General features: G+C 39.9%; 1 protein-coding gene across 4 annotated transcripts in view; it reads right to left on the reverse strand.

Annotated features, from left to right (window-relative positions):
- The window catches only part of TIAM2 (TIAM Rac1 associated GEF 2), a 166,645-nt gene that overhangs the window by 69,578 nt on the left and 76,255 nt on the right, over positions 1-20,812 (reverse strand). For all 4 annotated transcript variants that reach the window (XM_059841932.1, XM_059841929.1, XM_059841930.1 and 1 more), the window contains 5 exons: positions 19,135-19,246; positions 16,875-18,077; positions 10,691-11,126; positions 6,645-6,817; positions 5,402-5,626 (listed from right to left, as the gene is read on the reverse strand). In XM_059841932.1, the coding sequence (XP_059697915.1) occupies positions 5,402-5,626; positions 6,645-6,817; positions 10,691-11,126; positions 16,875-18,071 (2,031 nt within the window). In that variant the 5' untranslated portion in view covers positions 18,072-18,077; positions 19,135-19,246. The remainder of the gene's footprint in view (positions 1-5,401; positions 5,627-6,644; positions 6,818-10,690; positions 11,127-16,874; positions 18,078-19,134; positions 19,247-20,812) is intronic.

Raw genomic sequence — 20,812 nt, forward strand, 5'->3', positions numbered from 1 at the left:
TATTCAAAGGAGCACGAAAGAAAAGATGCAGAGGAAGGAGGGCCTTCTCTCAATACTGCAGCCTTCACAATTGATTTTATTGAGTAGTAGTTCTTATACCATACAGAAGCATGAGGGCCTTGCTGACACAATTCACTATCTATGGCAATAAAAATTCTCAATTTTTTCCCTACACAATATCTTATTTCCAGATGTAAAGTGTCTCTGCAGGCTGATGTAGGGAACTCTGTGGATTGAGAGGAAACTTCTGCTGCTGTTTTATATGTACAGCTTTTCAACCACATTACAAACAACACCAAACTCTTTGCATTCCAGTCCCTGGTTCTCAGACACAATTCATATTGTATCCATCTGGAAAAATGAGTCACTTGGTTTCTGGGGACAGGGAACAGATTTTTATTGTCATTACTTCCTAAAGAGAACTCAGAGAAGCAAAACCATCACTCTTCCAGAAATTCCATTACTTTAAAAAACACTACTGAGATGCTATCATAACTTTTAGTTTAAAGAAATAAAGGAGGCATTGTAAAAGAGTACAACAACACTCATGTGAAATTAGCAACACTTTATTCTTCATCTGCATGGTGACTTAAAAAAGGTTAAGAAATCTTCCTGAAATAACAAGGCAATGGAGGGTTTTTTTCCAATAAATGTCATCTTTTTGGATGCATTGGAAGAACAGAATTTTCATAATTTTTAACCAAAATAGAGCTAATCTTATTCCCAATACCACTGATAGCATGAAAGTGGACACATGTGTTACATCTTGTTGAAAATCCAATGGAAATTGGTGGTACCATATATATGTCTATAGCTAGGGATGTAAGTAAGGAAGCCACTGAATTTTATTATCCACCTGTCCTCTCCAAAACCCAGACCACCATCCCTTTCTGAACAGGCTGCCCCACCAGCTCCACTGTATGAGATAATGCTATGCAACTCCACACTAATTTTTCATTACCTTATGCCAAATCTTTGCAAAACAAAGAGGGAAATTCACGAATCTGCAAAACAGCAACAACAGTGCAGAGAGAATGGAGAGGAACTTCCCTAACTTTCTGTCTGCCTACTCATTTCACTTCCAGTCTACTACTACTAAAGGGAAGTACTTTGCTAATGATGTAGTGAAGGTACAATGAAGTAAAATATTACTGAAGATTAACATCTGGAAAGATATTGATCCAACCTCTCAGGAAGCAGAGATCTGCTTTAGCCAGTTCAAAGACCACACAAACTGAAGGTCTGTTCTATTCTAACAAACTTGGACTTTTTTTTTTTTTTTTTTTAGTTTAAGAGGATATAGAAGAATGAAAAGTTACTATGCATTGAGATTCCAGCTGAATTTGTCTGCAGCAATGATGGCATGTGTTAGCAAAGTTCCCTGAAAAGACTATCTTTGAGTGTTTTTGAGAATTTGGATCTCAATGTCAGAAAATATTCCAACAGATTCTTTATAAAAAGTTAAGACATGAAATTTGAGCTTTGTGGAGGCTGAAGAATAAATTCCCAGACCTATTCCAATCATCCTTCTTCAAATGCGAGAGAAAAGAGAAAGAGTCAAATAAATTTTAAAAACAAAGCAGTGAAGCTACGCTCTTTGTAAAAAGCTGGAGACCACTACAGGGAAAGGAAGACAGAAAGAAAGGTACTAATGGATTTAATGACAACCCAGAATAAGCAGACCACCATCTTACTGATCCTTTTTCTTTTTTTTTTTTTTTATGGCAACAGACAAACTACTTTTAGGTGGAGGACACATATGAAAACCTACAACAAAAGAATCTCCAAAAAAAGCACGTTCCTGTTCTTCTCACTAATGCTTCACCATTTCAGTGCCTGCAAATAAATACACATGTTCCTAACCCTCTGAAAAGTTAAGAATTATATGCAGAGAAAATTTGAATTACATCAGAAACCTCTGAATAGCTTGGAAAACATGATTATGCCAACATATTAAAATTTGAAGACAAAACTCCATAATGCTTTCAAGCAACTATTAATCATGCTATTGTTCTAAAATGAGACATCAGGATAGACTTATGTACCAAGTACATAAACAATTACACAAGGGCTGCAGTGGTCTCTCTTGCGAGATAAATTTTCCACCCCATTAAGACCAGTTCTGCAGGCAGAGGCAGCTTCACTTCTGACTTTAATGTGCAATATTTTGTTAAAAGAGCTCTCTTTGTTAAGAGAGAGATTATTATCTGAATAAATGCTAATAATCCCTTTCACTAACAGGGCTCTGTATTCACAGCAAACACTGTGGTTTCTCTAGCAGGTTAAACATCTAGGAAAACTAAAAAAAATTTTAAAGAAAGGCTTTGCAATTCATCTCAGCACCAGGAGATTTTCAAAGTTGCTACCTTTTGTCCTAATTGTCTTCACTTGAGGGGAGAAGTTACATGTTGGGAGAATAGCATCACACACAACGTATATATTTCCCATAGTAATAAAAAACATATGTGGCTGTAGGTAGCATGTGCAGACTCCAGATTTCCAGACACACTGCCATCTTGCAGATGCTTCATTGATCTCTTCTAAACTGACCAGCTTTGTGAAGGGCAACAAAATTCTCTTAACCACTTACAAAGTCTATTATTATAATTATTATTATTATTATTAATATGCCAGTAAACCCAGCTAGAGAGAATTCCTCATGTAATCCACAAGACAAAACATTTCCCAAGCAGTCTGACAGCATATAAACAACATTTGACACCATATAAAACAGATATGATAGCATATAAAACAACAATTTCTCTAGAAAAACAAGGTTTTCTTTGTCTTTGTTGTTGTTTGTTTGCACTTCCGTTTAGCACTGGTTTTATCAATTCATTGCCTTCAAATTTCACAAAATTTACCAGACAGTACTGGATGAGCTTCTCTAGTCTATTTGCTGAACACCAAAAAGAAGCGTGTAAAAGTATATCAAAATACCCATAGCAACTTTAGAAGTGCAGGTTTCCTTAGGACAACTGTCTTTCATGTGGTAGTAATTGTGAAATAAAAAAAGATTTTGCTTGCTTTTAAAGCCCTGGGAATTATTAAGTCTTCAGCAGAGAAGTATTGGTGTTAAGGCAATACAGAAGTGAAAGAAAAGAGTAAGTTGACATTTGGTGGTTGCTTTTCTGAGGAAGGAAAAGGAGAAAGGCTATAGAAATCACAGTTTCCAAGATAATTCCCCAGTGAAAATAAATTCTTTTTATGTAAAAAACCACCAGAGTCCTGAAGTCAATCACAGTGTTTCCGCTGGCTTCCCAAAATAAATCACCAGCGATGATTTCCAGCACAGAATGCATTCTTAAGAAATACAGTATTGGCAATACTACGTACTTCAGCATGGAGGAATAATATCTGCCCCATGATTGACACATCATCAAATTTACACAAAACCAAAACTAGAATTTATATTTTCTTGTTTCTCAAAATAGGCAAAGACAGCTAAACAACCAGAGTTACTAAACAATTATAGCTACATATATGCAAACGATTCCCTCAGGAATAACATTTTCTTAAAGTCATTACCTTACTAAGTATATTAAGAATTCTCAGTTACTAATTGCATCAAGATTTTCTTTTTTCCTTGCAAAAGCCAATGTGAGACAACAAATTAGAAGATTAGGCAAGTGAGTTATCTATCAATTTTTTTCTGAAGTGACTTCGCCAGCAAACCTTAGGCAATTGTAAGGAGAGATTTTAAAGAGTTCAAGGGGATCAAGGATGGAGAAAATTCTTGCTATAAATTTATTCTTTGCCAACTACTGGATGCTTGCAGTGATCCATGTCATTCTTTGTGCCAATGGTCTGCCCCCATTCAATGTTCTGAGACACACATAGACAGAAGATTAACAGGAATAAATCTTCTGCAGCCCAGAAGATGGATTTCAGTTCTACAGAATGAAGCCAACTTCTTACAGAGCTGGAAAATGATGACAATTCTTCAAGGACAGAACACCTAATTAGCAGATATTAAGATAGATCATTAATACTCTTCAGCTGACTCTAAATTAACTACTAACAGGAATATCTGATGAGGGAGGGATAAATTAAGTTAATATACATCAGGATTTTTGCTCAGTGTATCACATGTTATGAGCACTAGACATCTATAGAAATCTGCATATTCTTCTATAGGTCTCAAAGCCTACTGCAATAAAAGGATGCTTAACATTTTTCCTCCTCCATTCACCTCACTCAGCTCTGGACCATGAAACAAAGTGACCTGGAAATAAATTATGAATATCTGAGCACTCAAAGGGCTTATGAACATCTGCACTGCAAATCCCTACACAAACCTGCATGTTATTTGAACTCTGCTCATACAGCTTCAGACTCAAGTGAGCCACAAGAGCTTGGCAGTGACGTCAGTACTAGTCAGTCTGCTCTTCATCAAGTCCAAGCCAGCAGAGTAGGAATTTTAAATATTATAAGCATCAAATTGCTGAAACTACAAGTGTTTCATTAACGAAAGAAAAATAATTATGCTGTATTGGTTTGAAGGAAGTAAACCTCATTTGCTACTCAAGGGGCCATAATATACAGCATGAAGTACTGACAGAGGAATAGTTACTCGGACTGGAAAGGCTCTCAAAGACCAGTTTAAGATCAGTTCAAGTTATCAGAAGTCTTCTGTAAATGACCTAATTAAAATTAAAGATAGAGCAGCCTCACAGACTTATTTAGGCTAAACTACTAAGTTTAGTGCACAAGAAGCCCTGGGTAGTAAGGTAGTTGACTGAACACTGAGCATGTCTAAATAATCTTTTGCCTGTTACTATCTGCAAAACTGGGGGCATGGGCAAGACATCAGCACTGCACAATGTAGTTCCATAAGGTATCCCTGAAGCGATTCCTGGTTCACATGCGAGAACTGAGAGCAGAGTAAGGCTTCATGTTTGTTCACCACCACACAGACCATCAGGTGATCATTAGTCATGGCTAAATTTCAACTGGAAGCACATGGTTTTTTCTGCCACTACACAAATAAAGTCGGAGGAAGGATTAAGTATTTCTCATGTGCTGTCTTAAGGTGCAGAACAATACTGCCTACTCTTCAATCTCTTCTGCAATATAATAACAAATTATTCACAGAACATACTGTATATTCTGTGGTATGCAATGTAACAGCTAGATCTTATTAACATAAAACAGTCAAAATTAATTACATTTTCACAGAAGAATCAAGAAAAAGCTTTGTGCTTTGAAACAGAACAGTCTGATGCGCAGCTTTGAGGAGCCTGCCCCCTGCACTGCTCTGGATTGCTGTAGAAACCTGGCAATAATTACAACCACTGTGCCAGCTATGTCCAAGACAACTACTCTCAGGCCTAGAAATCACAAATAGAGACCAAATTAATTAATGATAAATATGCTCTCATAAAAAAATTATTTCCAGTACCTGATTTTCTATGGCCTTTCTGTTTTTTGGATCGCTAACAATTGAGAGCTGCAACTCTGCCATCTTTTTCATTTTGCCATCCATGTCAATCTTCTGGAAGAGACTCTTGGTCTGATTTTTCAGCAGCCTGACAGTGTCCTCTTTCCCAAGCTTCTTTGCAAAGAGGGAAGCACAGGCTGAATGTATGGCAGTAACCCAGTTTTCCAGATCCGTCTGACTTGTTGCCTGTGAAACCAATCAATGGTGCAACGTTATGAGCAGATAAGAGAAAAATAAAATAAAATCAACAGCTCTAGGGCACAAAGTGCTTGATGGGCTCACTGTTGTCGTAGGTACTTTATCTTAACCAAGTGAAAGTAGGTTTTCTCTAGAACTGAGCAAATAAAGGTAGTCTGAGATTTTCCTACACTCCATCATGACTTGTCTCCAAACTCCAGCTTCTGCTTCTTAGACCTGCAAGGTCTAAAAGCCCCAGAAGGACAAGAGCCACTTAAGCTGTGGGAAAGATGTGACTTTCATCTTTCATCCCTCCAGATAACTAAAGTAAACCCTACCAGATATCAAAGACAAACCTTCTTCACTGCTGTGACAGCAGAGAAGATTTGATATGTGAGATTCTGAAGAAAGGTATTTGCTTACTTAAAAAGTGTCAAGTTAGTGGAGAGGCAACATTGAGGTAAAGAGAATGCAATCTGCATGAAGTATCTCTGGAGATATGTGCAAGTGTGCCTATGAATCAACATGTTTCTGTGCAGGCAGTTGCACATAACCCTGTTCTTTATTGACATTTCCAGTGGTGCCCTTGAGCAGCCAAGGTATTTTGATTATTTTTAGCTCTCCTTCTTGAGTATCTTGCTCAAGCAAACTCTCTGTGGCCAGCAGATTCAGGGTTGAGCACACCATTCTGTAAGGGTGGAATGCTAATAGATGTGAAAAAAATTGATGAAAAGTTGATTTTTTAGAAGCTTGTGATCAACCAGGTACCCAGAGCTTCTTGCAGATTTGTTCTTTTTGTTTCTCAACCATAGTTGACTGAGACAACTGGTGTAATACCTGAAGTCATCATACATTAAATATTATAATAGTGTAATGCAACAGTGCAGTCGTGCTATTATTTTTAAGTCAAAGGCAGAAACATGATGTGTGTGTGCATGTGTACATACAAGCAAATAGATACATGTGTAGACTCACAAACTCATCCTAAAATGGAAACAACCACCAAGTTATGCAAGCATCCTGTTACCTGAAATAGGTAGACATCTCCAAAAGAATTGCTGAGACAGAACACATTTTCTTTCTTGGGATGTTCTGGAACAGACTGAACTATACTGTCTTCCGCAAACAGGGCGTATCGAGGCAAACTGCTCTGCTCCATTGAGTTCCTTCCATAGGTCTCATAAAACAGTAGAGTACAACCTTTTGCAGTTCAGAGGGGAAAAAAAAAAACATGAGGACAAAGTAAGTTATGGATCTCCCAACATTATATAATGTTTTTGTGAATTAAGACAACCTTCAGAGACAGGGAACATCAGCTCCCCTCCTCTTCCGAAACAGATAAAAAAGGAAGATATTCTATGCAGAAAAACAGTTAATGATCAATTTGCCAATGAAAAGTTGAAACACACATCTAATAGGGCCACAACAAACATTTATGGACTTAATAAATAAATCAGGACACCTCAATATGGAAGCATCTAAGGTAGGATGGGGTTTTAGCAATCTGCTGTAGTGAAAGATGTCCATGCCAATGGCAGCGGAGCTGGACTAAAGGTCCCTTCTAACCCACAATATTCTATCAATAAACGCAGCCTAGTAAAATGTTAAGGCATGTAGAAGAGATTAACTCCTGCTTAGTTAAATCAGCTTTTGTTTCTTTATTAAATTGAACCAACTCTCTCATAACAGCCACTTAAGAAATCTTCGTATTTGTTGAAAAGATTTGCAGAACCCTTTGTCTTCATACAACATGCTTAGTGAATAAACTTCTCAAATTTAAACCAGATTTCCTTGAATCTAGCTGAAAATTGGAGACTCAGACAATTCTGAGTAATTTAAAACAGTTTAAAAGGGCTGAGTTTGAGCATGTTCAGTCTTGTAAATAGCGTAATATCTAAGGTATGAAGCTTGCATCCAGAAAACAAACTTCATCCTTGATGACGGCAATCCCAAGTATAACAAGTGGAATTACTTCTGGAGGAGAGTGGAGGAGACTTGATCCCAGCAGAGGACACTTGATCCTAGCCCACAGCAGCATGACTATAGTGCCATGTTGCCTTTGGCAGCAATGCTGGCTCAAGAAGGGCCTGTGCCCTCCATCCCTGACAGCCTTTCCTTCCTGCCTCGTTATAACCCACTGTCCCCCAAGACGCACCAATCTGCCTGTTCAAGGGCTCATGGACTGAAGTGCACTTCTAAAATACCGTGACAAAGGGAAACCCGTATCAGAGATCTCTGATCAAATCATCCAGTGACTGAAAAGTTTTTGGAGTAAGGAATATAATACATAGAAATACCTCTACACTACATAACCGCACCTTTTCCTGTTAATGCCGAAAGTGACTGGCAGAATAATATAGGTAAGAACAAATCCTATAGAGTTGGTCCTCTCTATTCCATTGGGCAGCCCTCACTTTATCTTCTTAATGCCAGTGAAACCCTTGGAGATCTCTACAGCTGGGAAAAATGACATGGTTTATAACACTCTGCATATCAGAAATGTCATTTGAATTTAACAGGGCAAACTAAACCCACAAAGCCAAGTCTTCTCTTGTATTCAGCAGCAGCAGACACATACAACTACTTCCATTTCTGCATTTTAGGAAAGTGCAGAAGTTTAAAGTTTTTAAGATTTAAAAATATTTACATATCCCTGTATTTCCACTTTTTGCTCTAACTCAAGTCATATTTTATCCTGAGAGTTTATATGTACACAAATAAAAAATTTTGAAGGGCATGTATGTATGCTTGGGTGTATGGAACCCTGGGTATATCTTCAGGTCAAGTCCAGTGATCCCTGGAAGCAGCTAGTTTCATAAGCTCTGTCAGACCCACAGGGATGGATTATTGTACAAATATTTTAATTAAAACTTGAGCTGAAGAGAGAGAGCAAAGGGAAAGTAATTTCCCTAGTTAAAGGAAACTAATTGGACAGAACAGATGAAAAAGAGAGTTTCTCTTGGTACACAGTTACTACTCAGGCTCAGGTCTTGGTGGCCCTGAAAATGAAGCAGAGACCTCAAGACATGTATATTTTTAAGTCTGGCAGGTAACTAGATGGTTATAAGCCTTCTGCATATTTATAATTAAACACATCTCAGCAGAGTGCAAATAAACATGCTGCTCTCCATTTACATATTTAGAGTCATGCTTTAAAATATCTTGGCTATTTAAACTTCAAGAACAAATTAAATACTGATTGATTAAAAAACCTGTACAAAGAGAACCAAAGCAAGTGCCTTGATCTTGATATAGGAATTATGAAAACAGAATTACGCCTTGATATCCAGACAGGCAAGTTTATTTTGGAATCAGAAGTCTCCACAGGACAATAAAGGTAAGAGATCAAGGAAATTAGGAAAGTATATTTAAAACAGCTAGCGAAGTGTAAAAGACTCTGTGCCATGACTGTAGCCAGATCAACCACTGAAGTAAAAAGCATTGTATCTAACAGTTATAATGTTAGAAGTTAGTAAAGCTTTTTACAAAGAATTTTATTGTTCCTTTTTTTGCAGCTGCGGAAATTCAGGCAGTAAGAAGAGACACAATCTTTTCAATAAGCCAATTTTATAGCCCAAAAAATTGAACGTGAAGCACCTAAATTGCTTGCCAGAGCTTTATGATCCCAGAAATGCACAAACTACTAGTATATAATATATTTCAGTTTAGAGTTTTGATAGAATTGTTTAGAAACTGAATTTCAGAAGAGGCAGGTTAAACTATATTCATAGTCCATAACACAAACACACACAATAAGAAGGTGGAATTCAGGTACTGTTTTTCCCTTTGTATACACTGCTTGTAAGCATGAATCATGCTATCTGATGATGCTATCAGGGCAAGTGATTTAAACTGCTAAGCCTGCCGACATTTTGATCACTTGATAACAAGTCTCTGAATTTTTAGGCAGAGTTGCCTCATTCTAGTAAGTTTGCTTCTTTTCAATCAGCACTACCAAGCAGAACATTACCAGGACTTGCTGTTCATTTTTCTTCAGGTCTACACCCATGCACAATTTTTAAAAGGGCAACCTGTGGGAAAGTTGCCATTTTCTCTTCTCTAGTCCCAGATATGATAGGAAATTATCAAGCTTGATCATTTCCTTGCTCATTAACTTGGTATCATATTTACTGAAAGACAAATACTTTGGATGCAATTCAAAATTTAAAAAAGGCGTATTAACTCACCCATTAAACTTCCCTTCCTCCCCACAATAGATATTATTTTCCTTCTCATACTTCCTGACACCTGTAAATGTCTCACAGCACCCTCTGAGCACAAATGAAGCACAGCAATCACACCTGCAGCAGCCCCCTTGAGTGGATTCCCGTCCCATGGGGCTGTTTTCACAACAGGAGCAGCGGCAGGAGATGGGAAGCTGGGCATGCCAAAAGCCAGAAGGGATTGGTATTGCTGGGAGCAGAGAATGTGAAAGACCAGCCAGGGAAAGGAGGGAGACCTTCAACTCCTGGGAATGGTTGCCTTGGGCACCACAGGGCTTTCCCTGCTGCTGTTTCAGCTTCCCGTGCTCTGAACCACACACACTTCTCTCTGTAAAGGCTCTGGCACTGGGAGTTCACCTCTCCATTATGTTGCCCCCTAATGTGCTAGAAATGAACAAAACATTTTTACAATAAACTACCCCATCCTTCAGTAAATTTCATAGCAGAGCCTAATGAACTGTGTGTCTCTAAGAAGGAACTGGGCACCAGCAACTTCTCCTGACCCTTAAATTTTGCTTCAGTTTGGTCTTTGACCTCCAAACATCCAAAAGCATCTTCTAACTCCCCAGTCTGATGTGAACACACAAATTAGGAAGTCAGACAAAACAATTCCCACTATGATATGAAACACAAGGCTGCACACAATCCCAAAGACATTGAGCAGCACCTCAGTTCAGTGGGCTGCCTAGGCACAAGCTCCACTTTAGGCGATGGGTAGACCTTCTAAAGTTAGGTGTTATTTTCTGATCCCCCTAAATCTGCTAACAGAAGCCAGCATGCATGAAATGCTGCTGAGACACAACAGAAAGACTGCTGCTGCCAAGATGAAGGATCAACGTGGTGGTCTTACCTTTGAGTGTAACCCAGTACTGCTTCCACTTCCGTCGTGTGACCAGCTCCAGCTTCTTCTCCTTCTGCAGGGTCACCAAGGGTTTGAAGAACAGCCACCCTGCCTTGCGCACCACTCCTTGCTCTTTCTCATACAACAAATCCAGCTGCTCCAAGGAGCTAAGGGACTCGCCACTGGAGTCTTCTGTTTCTGACGAGGTCTCCGTATTCTCCAAGTTCATCCTGCTCATCTCCAGCTCCCGCATGAAGTTCTCATAAATGTTCTGCCTCAAGGCATCACTGCTGACAGCATTGGTGGACTCGCTTCTCTGGGACAGGGCATGGCTGGAGCCAGGAGACCACAGTAAAGTGGAGAGCTGTGATGGTGCCAGTGTGTCTGTAGTGAAGTTGTCCATTCTGCTGTCAAAGTAGTCACTCCCATCTTTACACTTTGGCTCCTGTGCATAAAAGGAATTTGTCTGCGATCAGTCACCAGAGCTACGATCAAAAGACACACCTCATTTGTCAATTAAATTCGTTTCATGTTTAGCCACTTTCAGTTCCTTCATCTTTTCACCATTACATCACAGCCTTTGCCTCAGCCACTCACACCACCACTGTTACCATTCAGTTTTTTCAGCAGAACCCCATTAAACCCTATCCACTAATCTGAGCACTTTGGTAATTCCAGCATGCTTTGAGTGATCTCAAATTTCACTAGAAACTACTGTCTGAAACCTGAAGTACTCCAGGAGACAACTACATCCCCCATCTGAAATGCAGGCACCACGTTTGGCATCTGTCTGAGTACAAGCAGGAATAGTGCCACAACAGGTTTTTTATTATTAGAGGGTTTTCGATACTTTGGTGCTATCACATTGGTGCAACGTAGCAAGGTTTAGCTTCAACACAACAAGGCTGATTTTAACCTCTGCTTTCTATTTGTCGTACAAATGGTGCTTAACCAACAAAAAAAAAGGTCAAAAGTAAAGAATATTTTAAGCTTGTTAGAATTGATCAGTTGACTAAAATCTAATCTAAAACAATATGAGATTTAAAAAAAGAAAGACACGTTTGCTGACTGGCTTAAATCCAGTCTCCAGACTGCAGAGCTGTGTATTTTCTGAGCTGCTGGGAACACCCTGAGAGTTTGATCATCCCATCAAGCACCGGCAGGCCTTTCTCCTAATTGCACTGTGCAACTTCATACCTTGGATTGAGAGGGCTAGCTAATTTTATTTGAAATAATCAGGCCTGATGCTATGACTTCAACTTTGCCTTTGATATGGATGCTAGAGTAGGCCTATTTCTTGCCACTGCTTGTCAACGTAGGACTTTGTTGGCAGTTTGGACCTTTTCTCTTTTAAGCCTTTCCAAATAATATGCTGTCTGATCCCAACTCTCCCAAGCTCCAGGGATGGACAGGGATTTTCCTACTACCCAAAACAGAGCTCCTTGGACTAACTTCACTGTTGAGAACCACACCATCCATCCTAAGAGGCCATTTATTGTCCTCTGAACTCAAGTGTTGCCAATGCTATTTAAAAGCAACCAAGATTTAAGAACTTAAAACACAAAAGACATGCTGCCTTTTGCAGTAAAAGTGCAAGGGAAGAAAAGAGAAGATATTTCAATAAACGATTCGAGAAGTGAAGCTATTACCCTTGGTAATAATAAAGCCATTATACTTTCAAGTTTAGACTGTCTCTCTAAAAGCATTTATTTTCTCACAGACTACTGTACTAAGAACAAAGTAAATAAACATTGGTCTCCTGGGAGCTGTTCTCCCCAGCAGCTTTGAAAACAGCTACTTTTTTCTTTGCTTCTTACTTGATACTCTTCAAAACTGCAGCAGAAAAGCTGTGCTATGTTTTGGTAGCATCAGGACCTCCGGTGTGCAGCCAAGACTGGGATTGTACACCCTCCCAGGCAATACCAGACAAACCACTTTTCCAGCAGCAGGATACTGCTGCTTGTGGCCTCACAAAAGCCAGTTTGACCTGAAACCCACACGCCCCTACAGTACATTGAACTTCAAGTCCGGCTTTTCAGATCACTGTCTGGTGATCCAGTTCTCATGGAAAAGGAGCACCTTCCTCAAATCTTGTTGAAGAGTGTTAATCAGTGTTGCCCAAGAGTAACTCCCTAAACATCAACACTTTAACTGGTCTTTATATGGTAAAGGGAGGAAGAACGGCACGTGGGGGGGCAAACCAGGATAAAACCCCACATGTAATGCATTTATGCCAGAAAGCAACTGAACATGGATTGTACAACTGTGCTGGTGAGCTGTACTTCAGGGGGAAACTGAAAGCTTTCTCCACCCTTGTTTTAATTACTGCCACTGTACTTGTGTGCCAAACTCCAGCATTTTAATTGTTTGACTATTCTCCAGAAACTGCTAGTGTCCCCTGGAAAAATTAGCGTACAGCTTATTAAGAATATGTATTTCTTTCAGTCCCAAAGCACTAGTAAGAGACACAACACAAGGCAAATACATAGAAGGGGTCTGTTGTGAAAACCCACCACTGGAACAGCAAACATTAAGGAAAAGTGTGGGATGCAACCTGTCAGTGACCAGCCACTAACCAAATCCTATGTTTTCTCCTCACACATAGAAACGGTAGGAATGAGGAAGTACCAGAGTAGAGAAAGTGGATAAAGAATCCAAAATGAATATATTCACTTCACCAGGACACCATCACTTGTATTTTTCTTTTCTTAAAGAACTGAATTGGCAGAGTCTCTGCTGGTCCTTGAGAAGGCTGTCATTGTAGTAATATCTGCCACTACTGAAAAGGTTTGACCTAAGTTGCTGCTCCAGGTGGTTTCCCTGACAGGCGACTTTCTGCTGGCTTTTGCTCTGTTGAATCTAGTGATGATAGATCTCTGTTTCTGCTTAGATGCATTCATGGAGATCTCTCAATGTTTGAGATATACTCTGGAATAGCTAAAGATAAGGCAAAAGATAAAATGGCTAAGATACCAATTAGACAAAGTGACACACGCAATAATTAGCTGTAAAGAGCAGCACAGGAAAAATGCAGCCTGCTACATTCATTAGGAGCCATGCTAGAAGGAGACTCTAATACCAGTCTTCAAGTCAAATAAAGAGGTTCATTCAATGTACTTTTCTTTTAAATTCTCTTCACAGCCCACATCAGGGCTCTGGCTTATTAAGTCGTAAAATTTCAGATACGATCCCTGAAGTGAGGCTATTTTACTTAACTCAAGAACCTTTCTTCAGTAGCTGTTTCTGGAGGATGGATTTTCATTTTACACAGAAATTGCTAATGTTCTCCATGTTAAAGAGCTGCACAGTTTACACCACCATCTTTAGCCATATCTGGCTGCGCAGCAAGTCTGCCTAAATTCTGTCCACGGGTCTCACATCACACACACCTTTCGACTCACACACATTGAATTGCAACTCAGCATCACCCCAATGCCATTTCAGCACAGATTAAACTAAATGAAGATGTCTGCTGCAGTACAGTACCAGTGATGCATTGAGGGAACACTTTAGGACACCCTCACGCAAGGAAAGCTAGGTCTTGGAAAAGATTATTGCAAGTCTTGATGCAAGATCTTTATTAGAAAGGTAAATTCAATTCCAGGATACATCAGATCAAGCAGACATAAGGAAACATACAAGTAACTGGATAGGGCACAACCAAGAATTCCTCTGGAATATCCCATATGCAAATCTGTTTGTGGATGATTTAAAACAGATGAGGAGGAAGAGTGCCAGAATGAAAAGGAAATAGGTTTCCAATCTTAACACAGGAGACCAAGGAAAGTCTGTAGAGCCCCACAAATTCAGGCCAAGAAAAGACACCACTTCTCCCTTTAAATAAATCATAACAGATTAAAAAATAGGAAAAAATAACTAATGTAGAAGGCAATACTGACATCATAACAAACTGCTTGGAGCTACATTTACTCTGCCTATTAGCAAGCATTGAATAAGACGGTCTGGAAGGAGTCTTCAAGATGGAGAAAATCCTACCTGTGTTTAAGCTGCAATTTGTTCACAAAGGGGATTAAACTCCACTGCCTTTCTAGTGTCAGGGGTCTGGCCTCAATACCCCAAGCCCGTGCCTCCTAGGCCTGTGTTCCCATGAAGCAGAGGGCTTGGCTGGTCTGTTTCCACTGAGGAGCTGGAGGGACTACCCAGCCACCACCGGCACTAAGGCCCTCTTACAGGGAAATATTCCAGCTTTCACCTACGTTCAGCCCAAGTGACTCACAGCCAGCTCTTACTAATGTACGGAGGAAGGGACGCGCTGTTCAGAGCAAAGCACAGATGCTGCCACGACGAGATGAAGTCGCACAAACAGGGACCAACCACGTGACAGATCAGAACCATCCACCACACTTCTGTCTTTTTAAGCTAAAGGGCCTGTAAAGAGTATAAGCACTACCAAACCACAACCCAGCAATCCCCAGAAGAGAAGGCAGATTACTCAAAGTGTGAAAGATGGAAATGAACCAATAAAGCCACACAAGGAACTACAAAGCATCCACTACCTCTCTCTTACCCTTCCTGTAGCTGGCTACTTGTCTGATTAAAATCAGTGACTAACCATTTCCTCTGCCTTTTTCTAAGAAACCACAGTTTTTGGAGTTAGGGCTGTTTTCCTTCTATCACAATCTGATTCAAGCTTGATGCAATCTCAGCAGCCAAATTTCCTTGCCGCGTCTGAAGTCAGTGCACTGCACAGTGAATTCAAAATAGCTATGAACGGCGCACCACAAATGCCATTCTGAAAATGTCATAACTAAGTAATACACACTAAAGGTCTGGGATGCAGAAATCATACGTAAAGCCTGGCAGTAAAATCCAGAGCAGCTACAGATGTTGAAATCAGTGAAGAACCCTGGAACACAGCACTGAGGCTCCTCAGTGATTCCAGGTTTTTTTGCCCTCTCTTTTACAGCTGAGTAAGAAAATGAAAAGACAGCATCTGATAAATACATGAGCACCAACTCACAAAAGAAGAGATGCAAATAAACAGCTTCCATTTTCATATCCCAGTTCTGTAGCCCCTCAGCCAGGACGCAAACCAGCAAACCTTACGCTGAGCTCATTTCTGAGCCTAAGGGTCTGTCAGTGTTTAACACTGCAATGACAGATGCACATGTTAAGCACAAAACCTGTCTGAATTTCCAGTACAGGAGACAGGAAACTTCTGAAGTGGCCAACACATCAATGTTGCTGAAAGAGAGCATCCTTCATTTAGGGAAGCGCAGTGACTGTTCCTGTATGAAAAACACCAGGGAAGATTCAGGAAAAAAAAGGAAGGAAAAAAGCCAAAAAATCCAAACCAAATCCAAAACGTTCTCATCTCAGCTCGCAAACTCACACACAGAGACCAGGCACAGTCTGGTATTTAAAGAGCCAATACTGGGGCCTGCAGCTAGAGATGAGAATTTCATTCCTGACCACAGGCATCCTAAATTCCTGTTAATGGGATTAGTCTTGAATTCTTCTAAAGAAACATCCTTTCCCTCCCTCTTGCTCTCCCCTCCCATGTCCTTCATACTACCATCTCCCAGTGAGCCAGATGGCAACTCAAGTTTTTCCATCTGGTGAACTAAGCTGACATATTGGAAGGAGGAGGTTGCTCCGTGTAATGCCTTCAGAGGATGTGGAGGCAGAACCAGCACCTCTGCTCAATACGGCTGCTTGCCTTGCTAGAAACGGACCAACAAGCAAAAACTGAGTGGTGAAGCCAGTAAAACAGACAGGGAACGTCTGAAAAGATGGATACAATGTCCTCCTTCTACTGCTCCTTCCACACTCTTCAGATAATGTATGCTAATCCATAGCACATATATAGAGAGAGTTGTATTTTCATACTTGAAATAAAAAGAAGGTTTAAACCCCAAGTCACTTTTTAAGTAATGCAACAATTTCAAAAGCAAATTCACAGAGATATTAGGCTGCAAAGACTGGAGTTAACTTAGAAGGTGGCAAAATATGAAAATAGGAAGGGAAAATTTGCACAAAATGATGTGTATCTTTTTTTGCTGCTGACATTTCAGACAGCACCAGGGATGCAATACTCCTCAAAATTCCACAAATTACTAAATGAGATAAGCAAGTAATTAACCTGCAAAAAAGACAAATATCATGCAATCACTATGCTTATAAGAGGAATATAAAAACCAACTTTCACACACTTAGGCTGGTTTGTACATACCTGCAGCTTCCTTTTCTTCCTTGAAAGACTTCCCGTCCAGTCACTGATGCGCCGCATTCGGTTCTTTAACGTATCCTTCTTGGATGCATCCTCACCAAGGGGCTTAGACTTTCTGCACGGGAGGGTGTAGGAGGTGTAATGTGCAGGACTTCCCTGCTCTACCCTGGAGGGAACATCAATGTCTGAGGCAAAAGAGACACGGTTGCTTAGGCTACCAGGAGTGTCAATATACTCATCAGACAGCCTGATCCCAGGTGGAGGAGTGCTCTCCAAATTTGTATCCTTATAGAGATCTCGGAGTGAGGAAAGAGATGAACTTTGGTTGAAGGACTTCTTGTTGTCGCTTGCTGGGAAACTGGCATGAATGCTTGTATCTGGAGTACTCCTGGTCAAATATGAACCATCCAGCTCATTGATATCCCCAGCATTTCCCCAGAGAGAGTCATACCATGAAGACTCAGAGCTCAGGGAGCTCCCTTTACTAGACCGAAGCCTTGAATCGGTAGGTGACAGACGATGGCTTGAAGAACAATCTGCACTGGAGTTCCTCCTGACATCAAGCAGGTTATTTGGCTTAGATTCCAAGGCAGGGGAATACCTCAGCAACTGCACTGGCCCACTGGACTCCTCAGTTGGTACCTTGCTGTTGTTGCTGTTGTGGAACTCGACCCTCAAGCAACCATCCAGCTTCCCCAGAGTTTTAATGAGAACTTTAGGACTCCTCCTGTCCTCTGATGGGGAGGTTGATGCAAGACTCTCATTCTTTCCATAGCAATTTAAAATGTGGCCATTGCATTCTCGAGAGGCAGCATGATTACTTCCAGCTTGGAGGCCAATATAGTGGAAACCATTCTCTGGCAAAAACATCATGTTATTCCCTTGGCAGTAGTCCCCCGAGGCATTTGTCCTGTGTTTGGCATGGACATTGCTTTTGGAGACCTTCATCACAGTGTCACCAAGTCTAGAGGAATAAGGCTGACTGCTCTTGAAGTGTGAAAGGCAGCTTCTGGCAAGGGACCTTGATTTATAGTTTGAGCCGCTGCTGGTATGTCCCCATCCATGCATAGAGCAAGACTTTTCATCTTTAGCATGAATGCTGCGAATTTTCAGAGAGCAAGGATTTTGCTTGGCACCAGCTGTAGTAGCAGCATGATTTTTTGATCCCTGAAGACTGTATTGGCTTTCTGAATTCCCCATTTTCCACTAAATTAAGAAGAGTTTCATTAGAAACAATGGCTAAAAGACAGAGCAAAAAGTAACAGGCCATTTTTACCCTCTACACAGGAAAACGCCTATTTAAAAAATGATATGAAACAATTGTTTCGAAAAAAGCCATTAAAGAGCCATGTACAACATTAAATTCATAACTGAACTTATTTTAGGGGCAAGCTAGGAAAGCCTATTTTCTCTGTGGTTCATTACCCCTCTGTTATAAAGCTGGAATCTAACTCCATTGAAATCATGTCAACACCTTCCTCCACCCACACCCTTGGCAACATCCTTTTCTTATAACTCACAAAATCTCTGGCTCCCAAGAACAATGGCATAATGAAAGGGAGACAGCAAGATAATCATAACTTAGATGTAAAGTGAACTGTACTTTCAGAGAAATCCCTTCTGCCAGCAGACAAGCCCACTGCAGTTTCAGCTTGACTGATTTCTGTGCAACCAAGTGTTGCCTCAATAAAATGTTCAGTAAACCCCAGCTATGTGTTTAAATGGAGCTACTCTAGGAGAAAAGGAAAAAAAAAAAAAAAAATGCCAAAAATCAGACAAAAAAGAACTTGGTTAGCAAAAAGCCTCATCTTCCACTACAGCACAAAACTGCAGTATGTTCATTCAGCACAGCACAGTTTGATAGTTTGCTTGGTAAAATGCTCTTCAGTTTTTCACAGTGTCTGCAGTGAATAGCACACACTGGAGCAGTTAAATTGCCCCACTGAGGTGACTGAAGATTTCAAACCTACATAAAGTGCACCCCAAAGTAAAAAAGACAGTTCTGTTCTTTTTGTAACTCAGAATGAATCTCCAGTGCAGAAACAACACCAAAATGCTTTTTCCATCAGCGCTACGCTTCTTTACACATGGAATCTCAGACTATCACCCGGAGGAGGATACACTGCTGCCTCATTAAAATATTGTCAAAATAAGCCACTGCAAAAGCATAATCTTATCTTCTAGAGTTTCTATGTTTTAACATCCCTGCTTCGAGCCCTTAGCACTTTTAGGTTAAAAGCATAGTATAAAAGAAAGAGCAAACCTGTAGGAACACTCTCAAACACGGGCACAGTTAGCAGTCAGTATGCTCTGCATTGTCTTCGTGGCCAGCCACTATGCTTGCCAAAACCAGAATGGAGCTGCACACAGCCTTCCTAGAAAACACCAAAACAACCAAAAAAGGGTTTTCAGTCAAATACAACTTACACTTTACTCCAACTGTACGTAAGATGAATTAAAAAAAAAAAAAACAAAAGTTACAAATTAAGAGAAATTCAATAAAGGGGATTCCTGGAATTTAGACATACATTTTTACAAGCATACTTTAACAACTGACATTGAATTAGCAGAAATAAGTCATCGAGTAAATGTTTCTTTTTCTCTCCTCTTTGTTTGTCTTTCTCTCCTCTCACTGACAAGTCAGGACAAACTTTCATCCCTCTCCAGTTTTCCTTTTGGAGACCAATTACAGTTCACAGTATTGTGCAATGGTCCATTACAATGTGGACCAGACTGATCAGAGCAATGTCCCACAGCATCTGTTTATCCCTCCCCATGCCTGGATTCCAACCATGACTTTGCAGTGAAAAGCCACTATGAAATTCACTCCAGCAGCCACTCAGTAACCCCCCTCTTTAAGTTTGTTCTGATTTTAAGTTAATCTGCCAGTAAACAAGAAAAAGGCTTCACCAAGCATTGCACAGACCCCAAGGTAACAAGACCCAAGCTCTTCCTAACTCTCTGAAAGTATTGGCTCTTCACTTAGCACACAAAGACTGCAACTCAAAGCAAAAGGACCAAATCAGGATCTCATAGAACACACCAGCAGCTTAAGGATTGAAACACTCTATATAAAAGAAGTAGTGCAAAATGTTAGACTAAGTTTTGGAACACACAGTTAAGTTACAAACCATTCTTAACACACCACCACCAAAATTTTTCCTTTCTGCCTAAATTCCATGGCTACTGTTCATAATTTTCAATTGAATAGCTAGTTGATTTGAACATGCTGGATTTTGCTCCCCTTGACTCTTTTTGTGGCTATTTACTGTATAAAAACCTTGAAGGAGTTTAAATTAATTCATTAATTTACCAAAATTAATTATTCATTAATTTACCTTATCAAAAACAACAGTAAATGTTACCAACCAGAACTAAAAACAGTCTTAACAGCAAGCCTAGAAAAATGTTAGCAAATAAGTCACTTGGAAGAGACAGATCATGATAGAGATGCTCCAGACCTATAAACATTAATTAATGCCTGTTATCACAAAGATATCTGATAAAACAGATAAGCCACAGAAATTTCATCTTATACTCAAAAAAGAAAAAAAAATCTGTAATTTTCTTACTCTCTCTAACAATTTGGAAGTCTGCTATTTATGATACCCTTGCCCATGCAGGTTTGATTTGCCTATGCTGCTAAGTGTACTCCTCTATATGAATAGTTTTTAAAGTGTCATATGCAGCTCAGATTGAACAAAAAGACTATTGATTCAAGGTTAGCAGAAGACAACACACAAACTTCCTAAGCTCCAAGCTCCTGAACAAATTGCCAACATGCAGCAGTATTGTCTTCCTATATCCAAGAGGCACAGACCACAACCAAGCAATGAGTTTACATTCAGAATTCCTCATCTGGGAGCAAAAAGTACATTCAACAAGAGACCTTTGAGGGGCTTATATCTATTCATAAGGAAACACTGAACTCAATTTGTCTA

Source organism: Haemorhous mexicanus, chromosome 3, assembly GCF_027477595.1.
Source record: "Haemorhous mexicanus isolate bHaeMex1 chromosome 3, bHaeMex1.pri, whole genome shotgun sequence".
Taxonomy (NCBI): Eukaryota; Metazoa; Chordata; class Aves; order Passeriformes; family Fringillidae; genus Haemorhous; species Haemorhous mexicanus.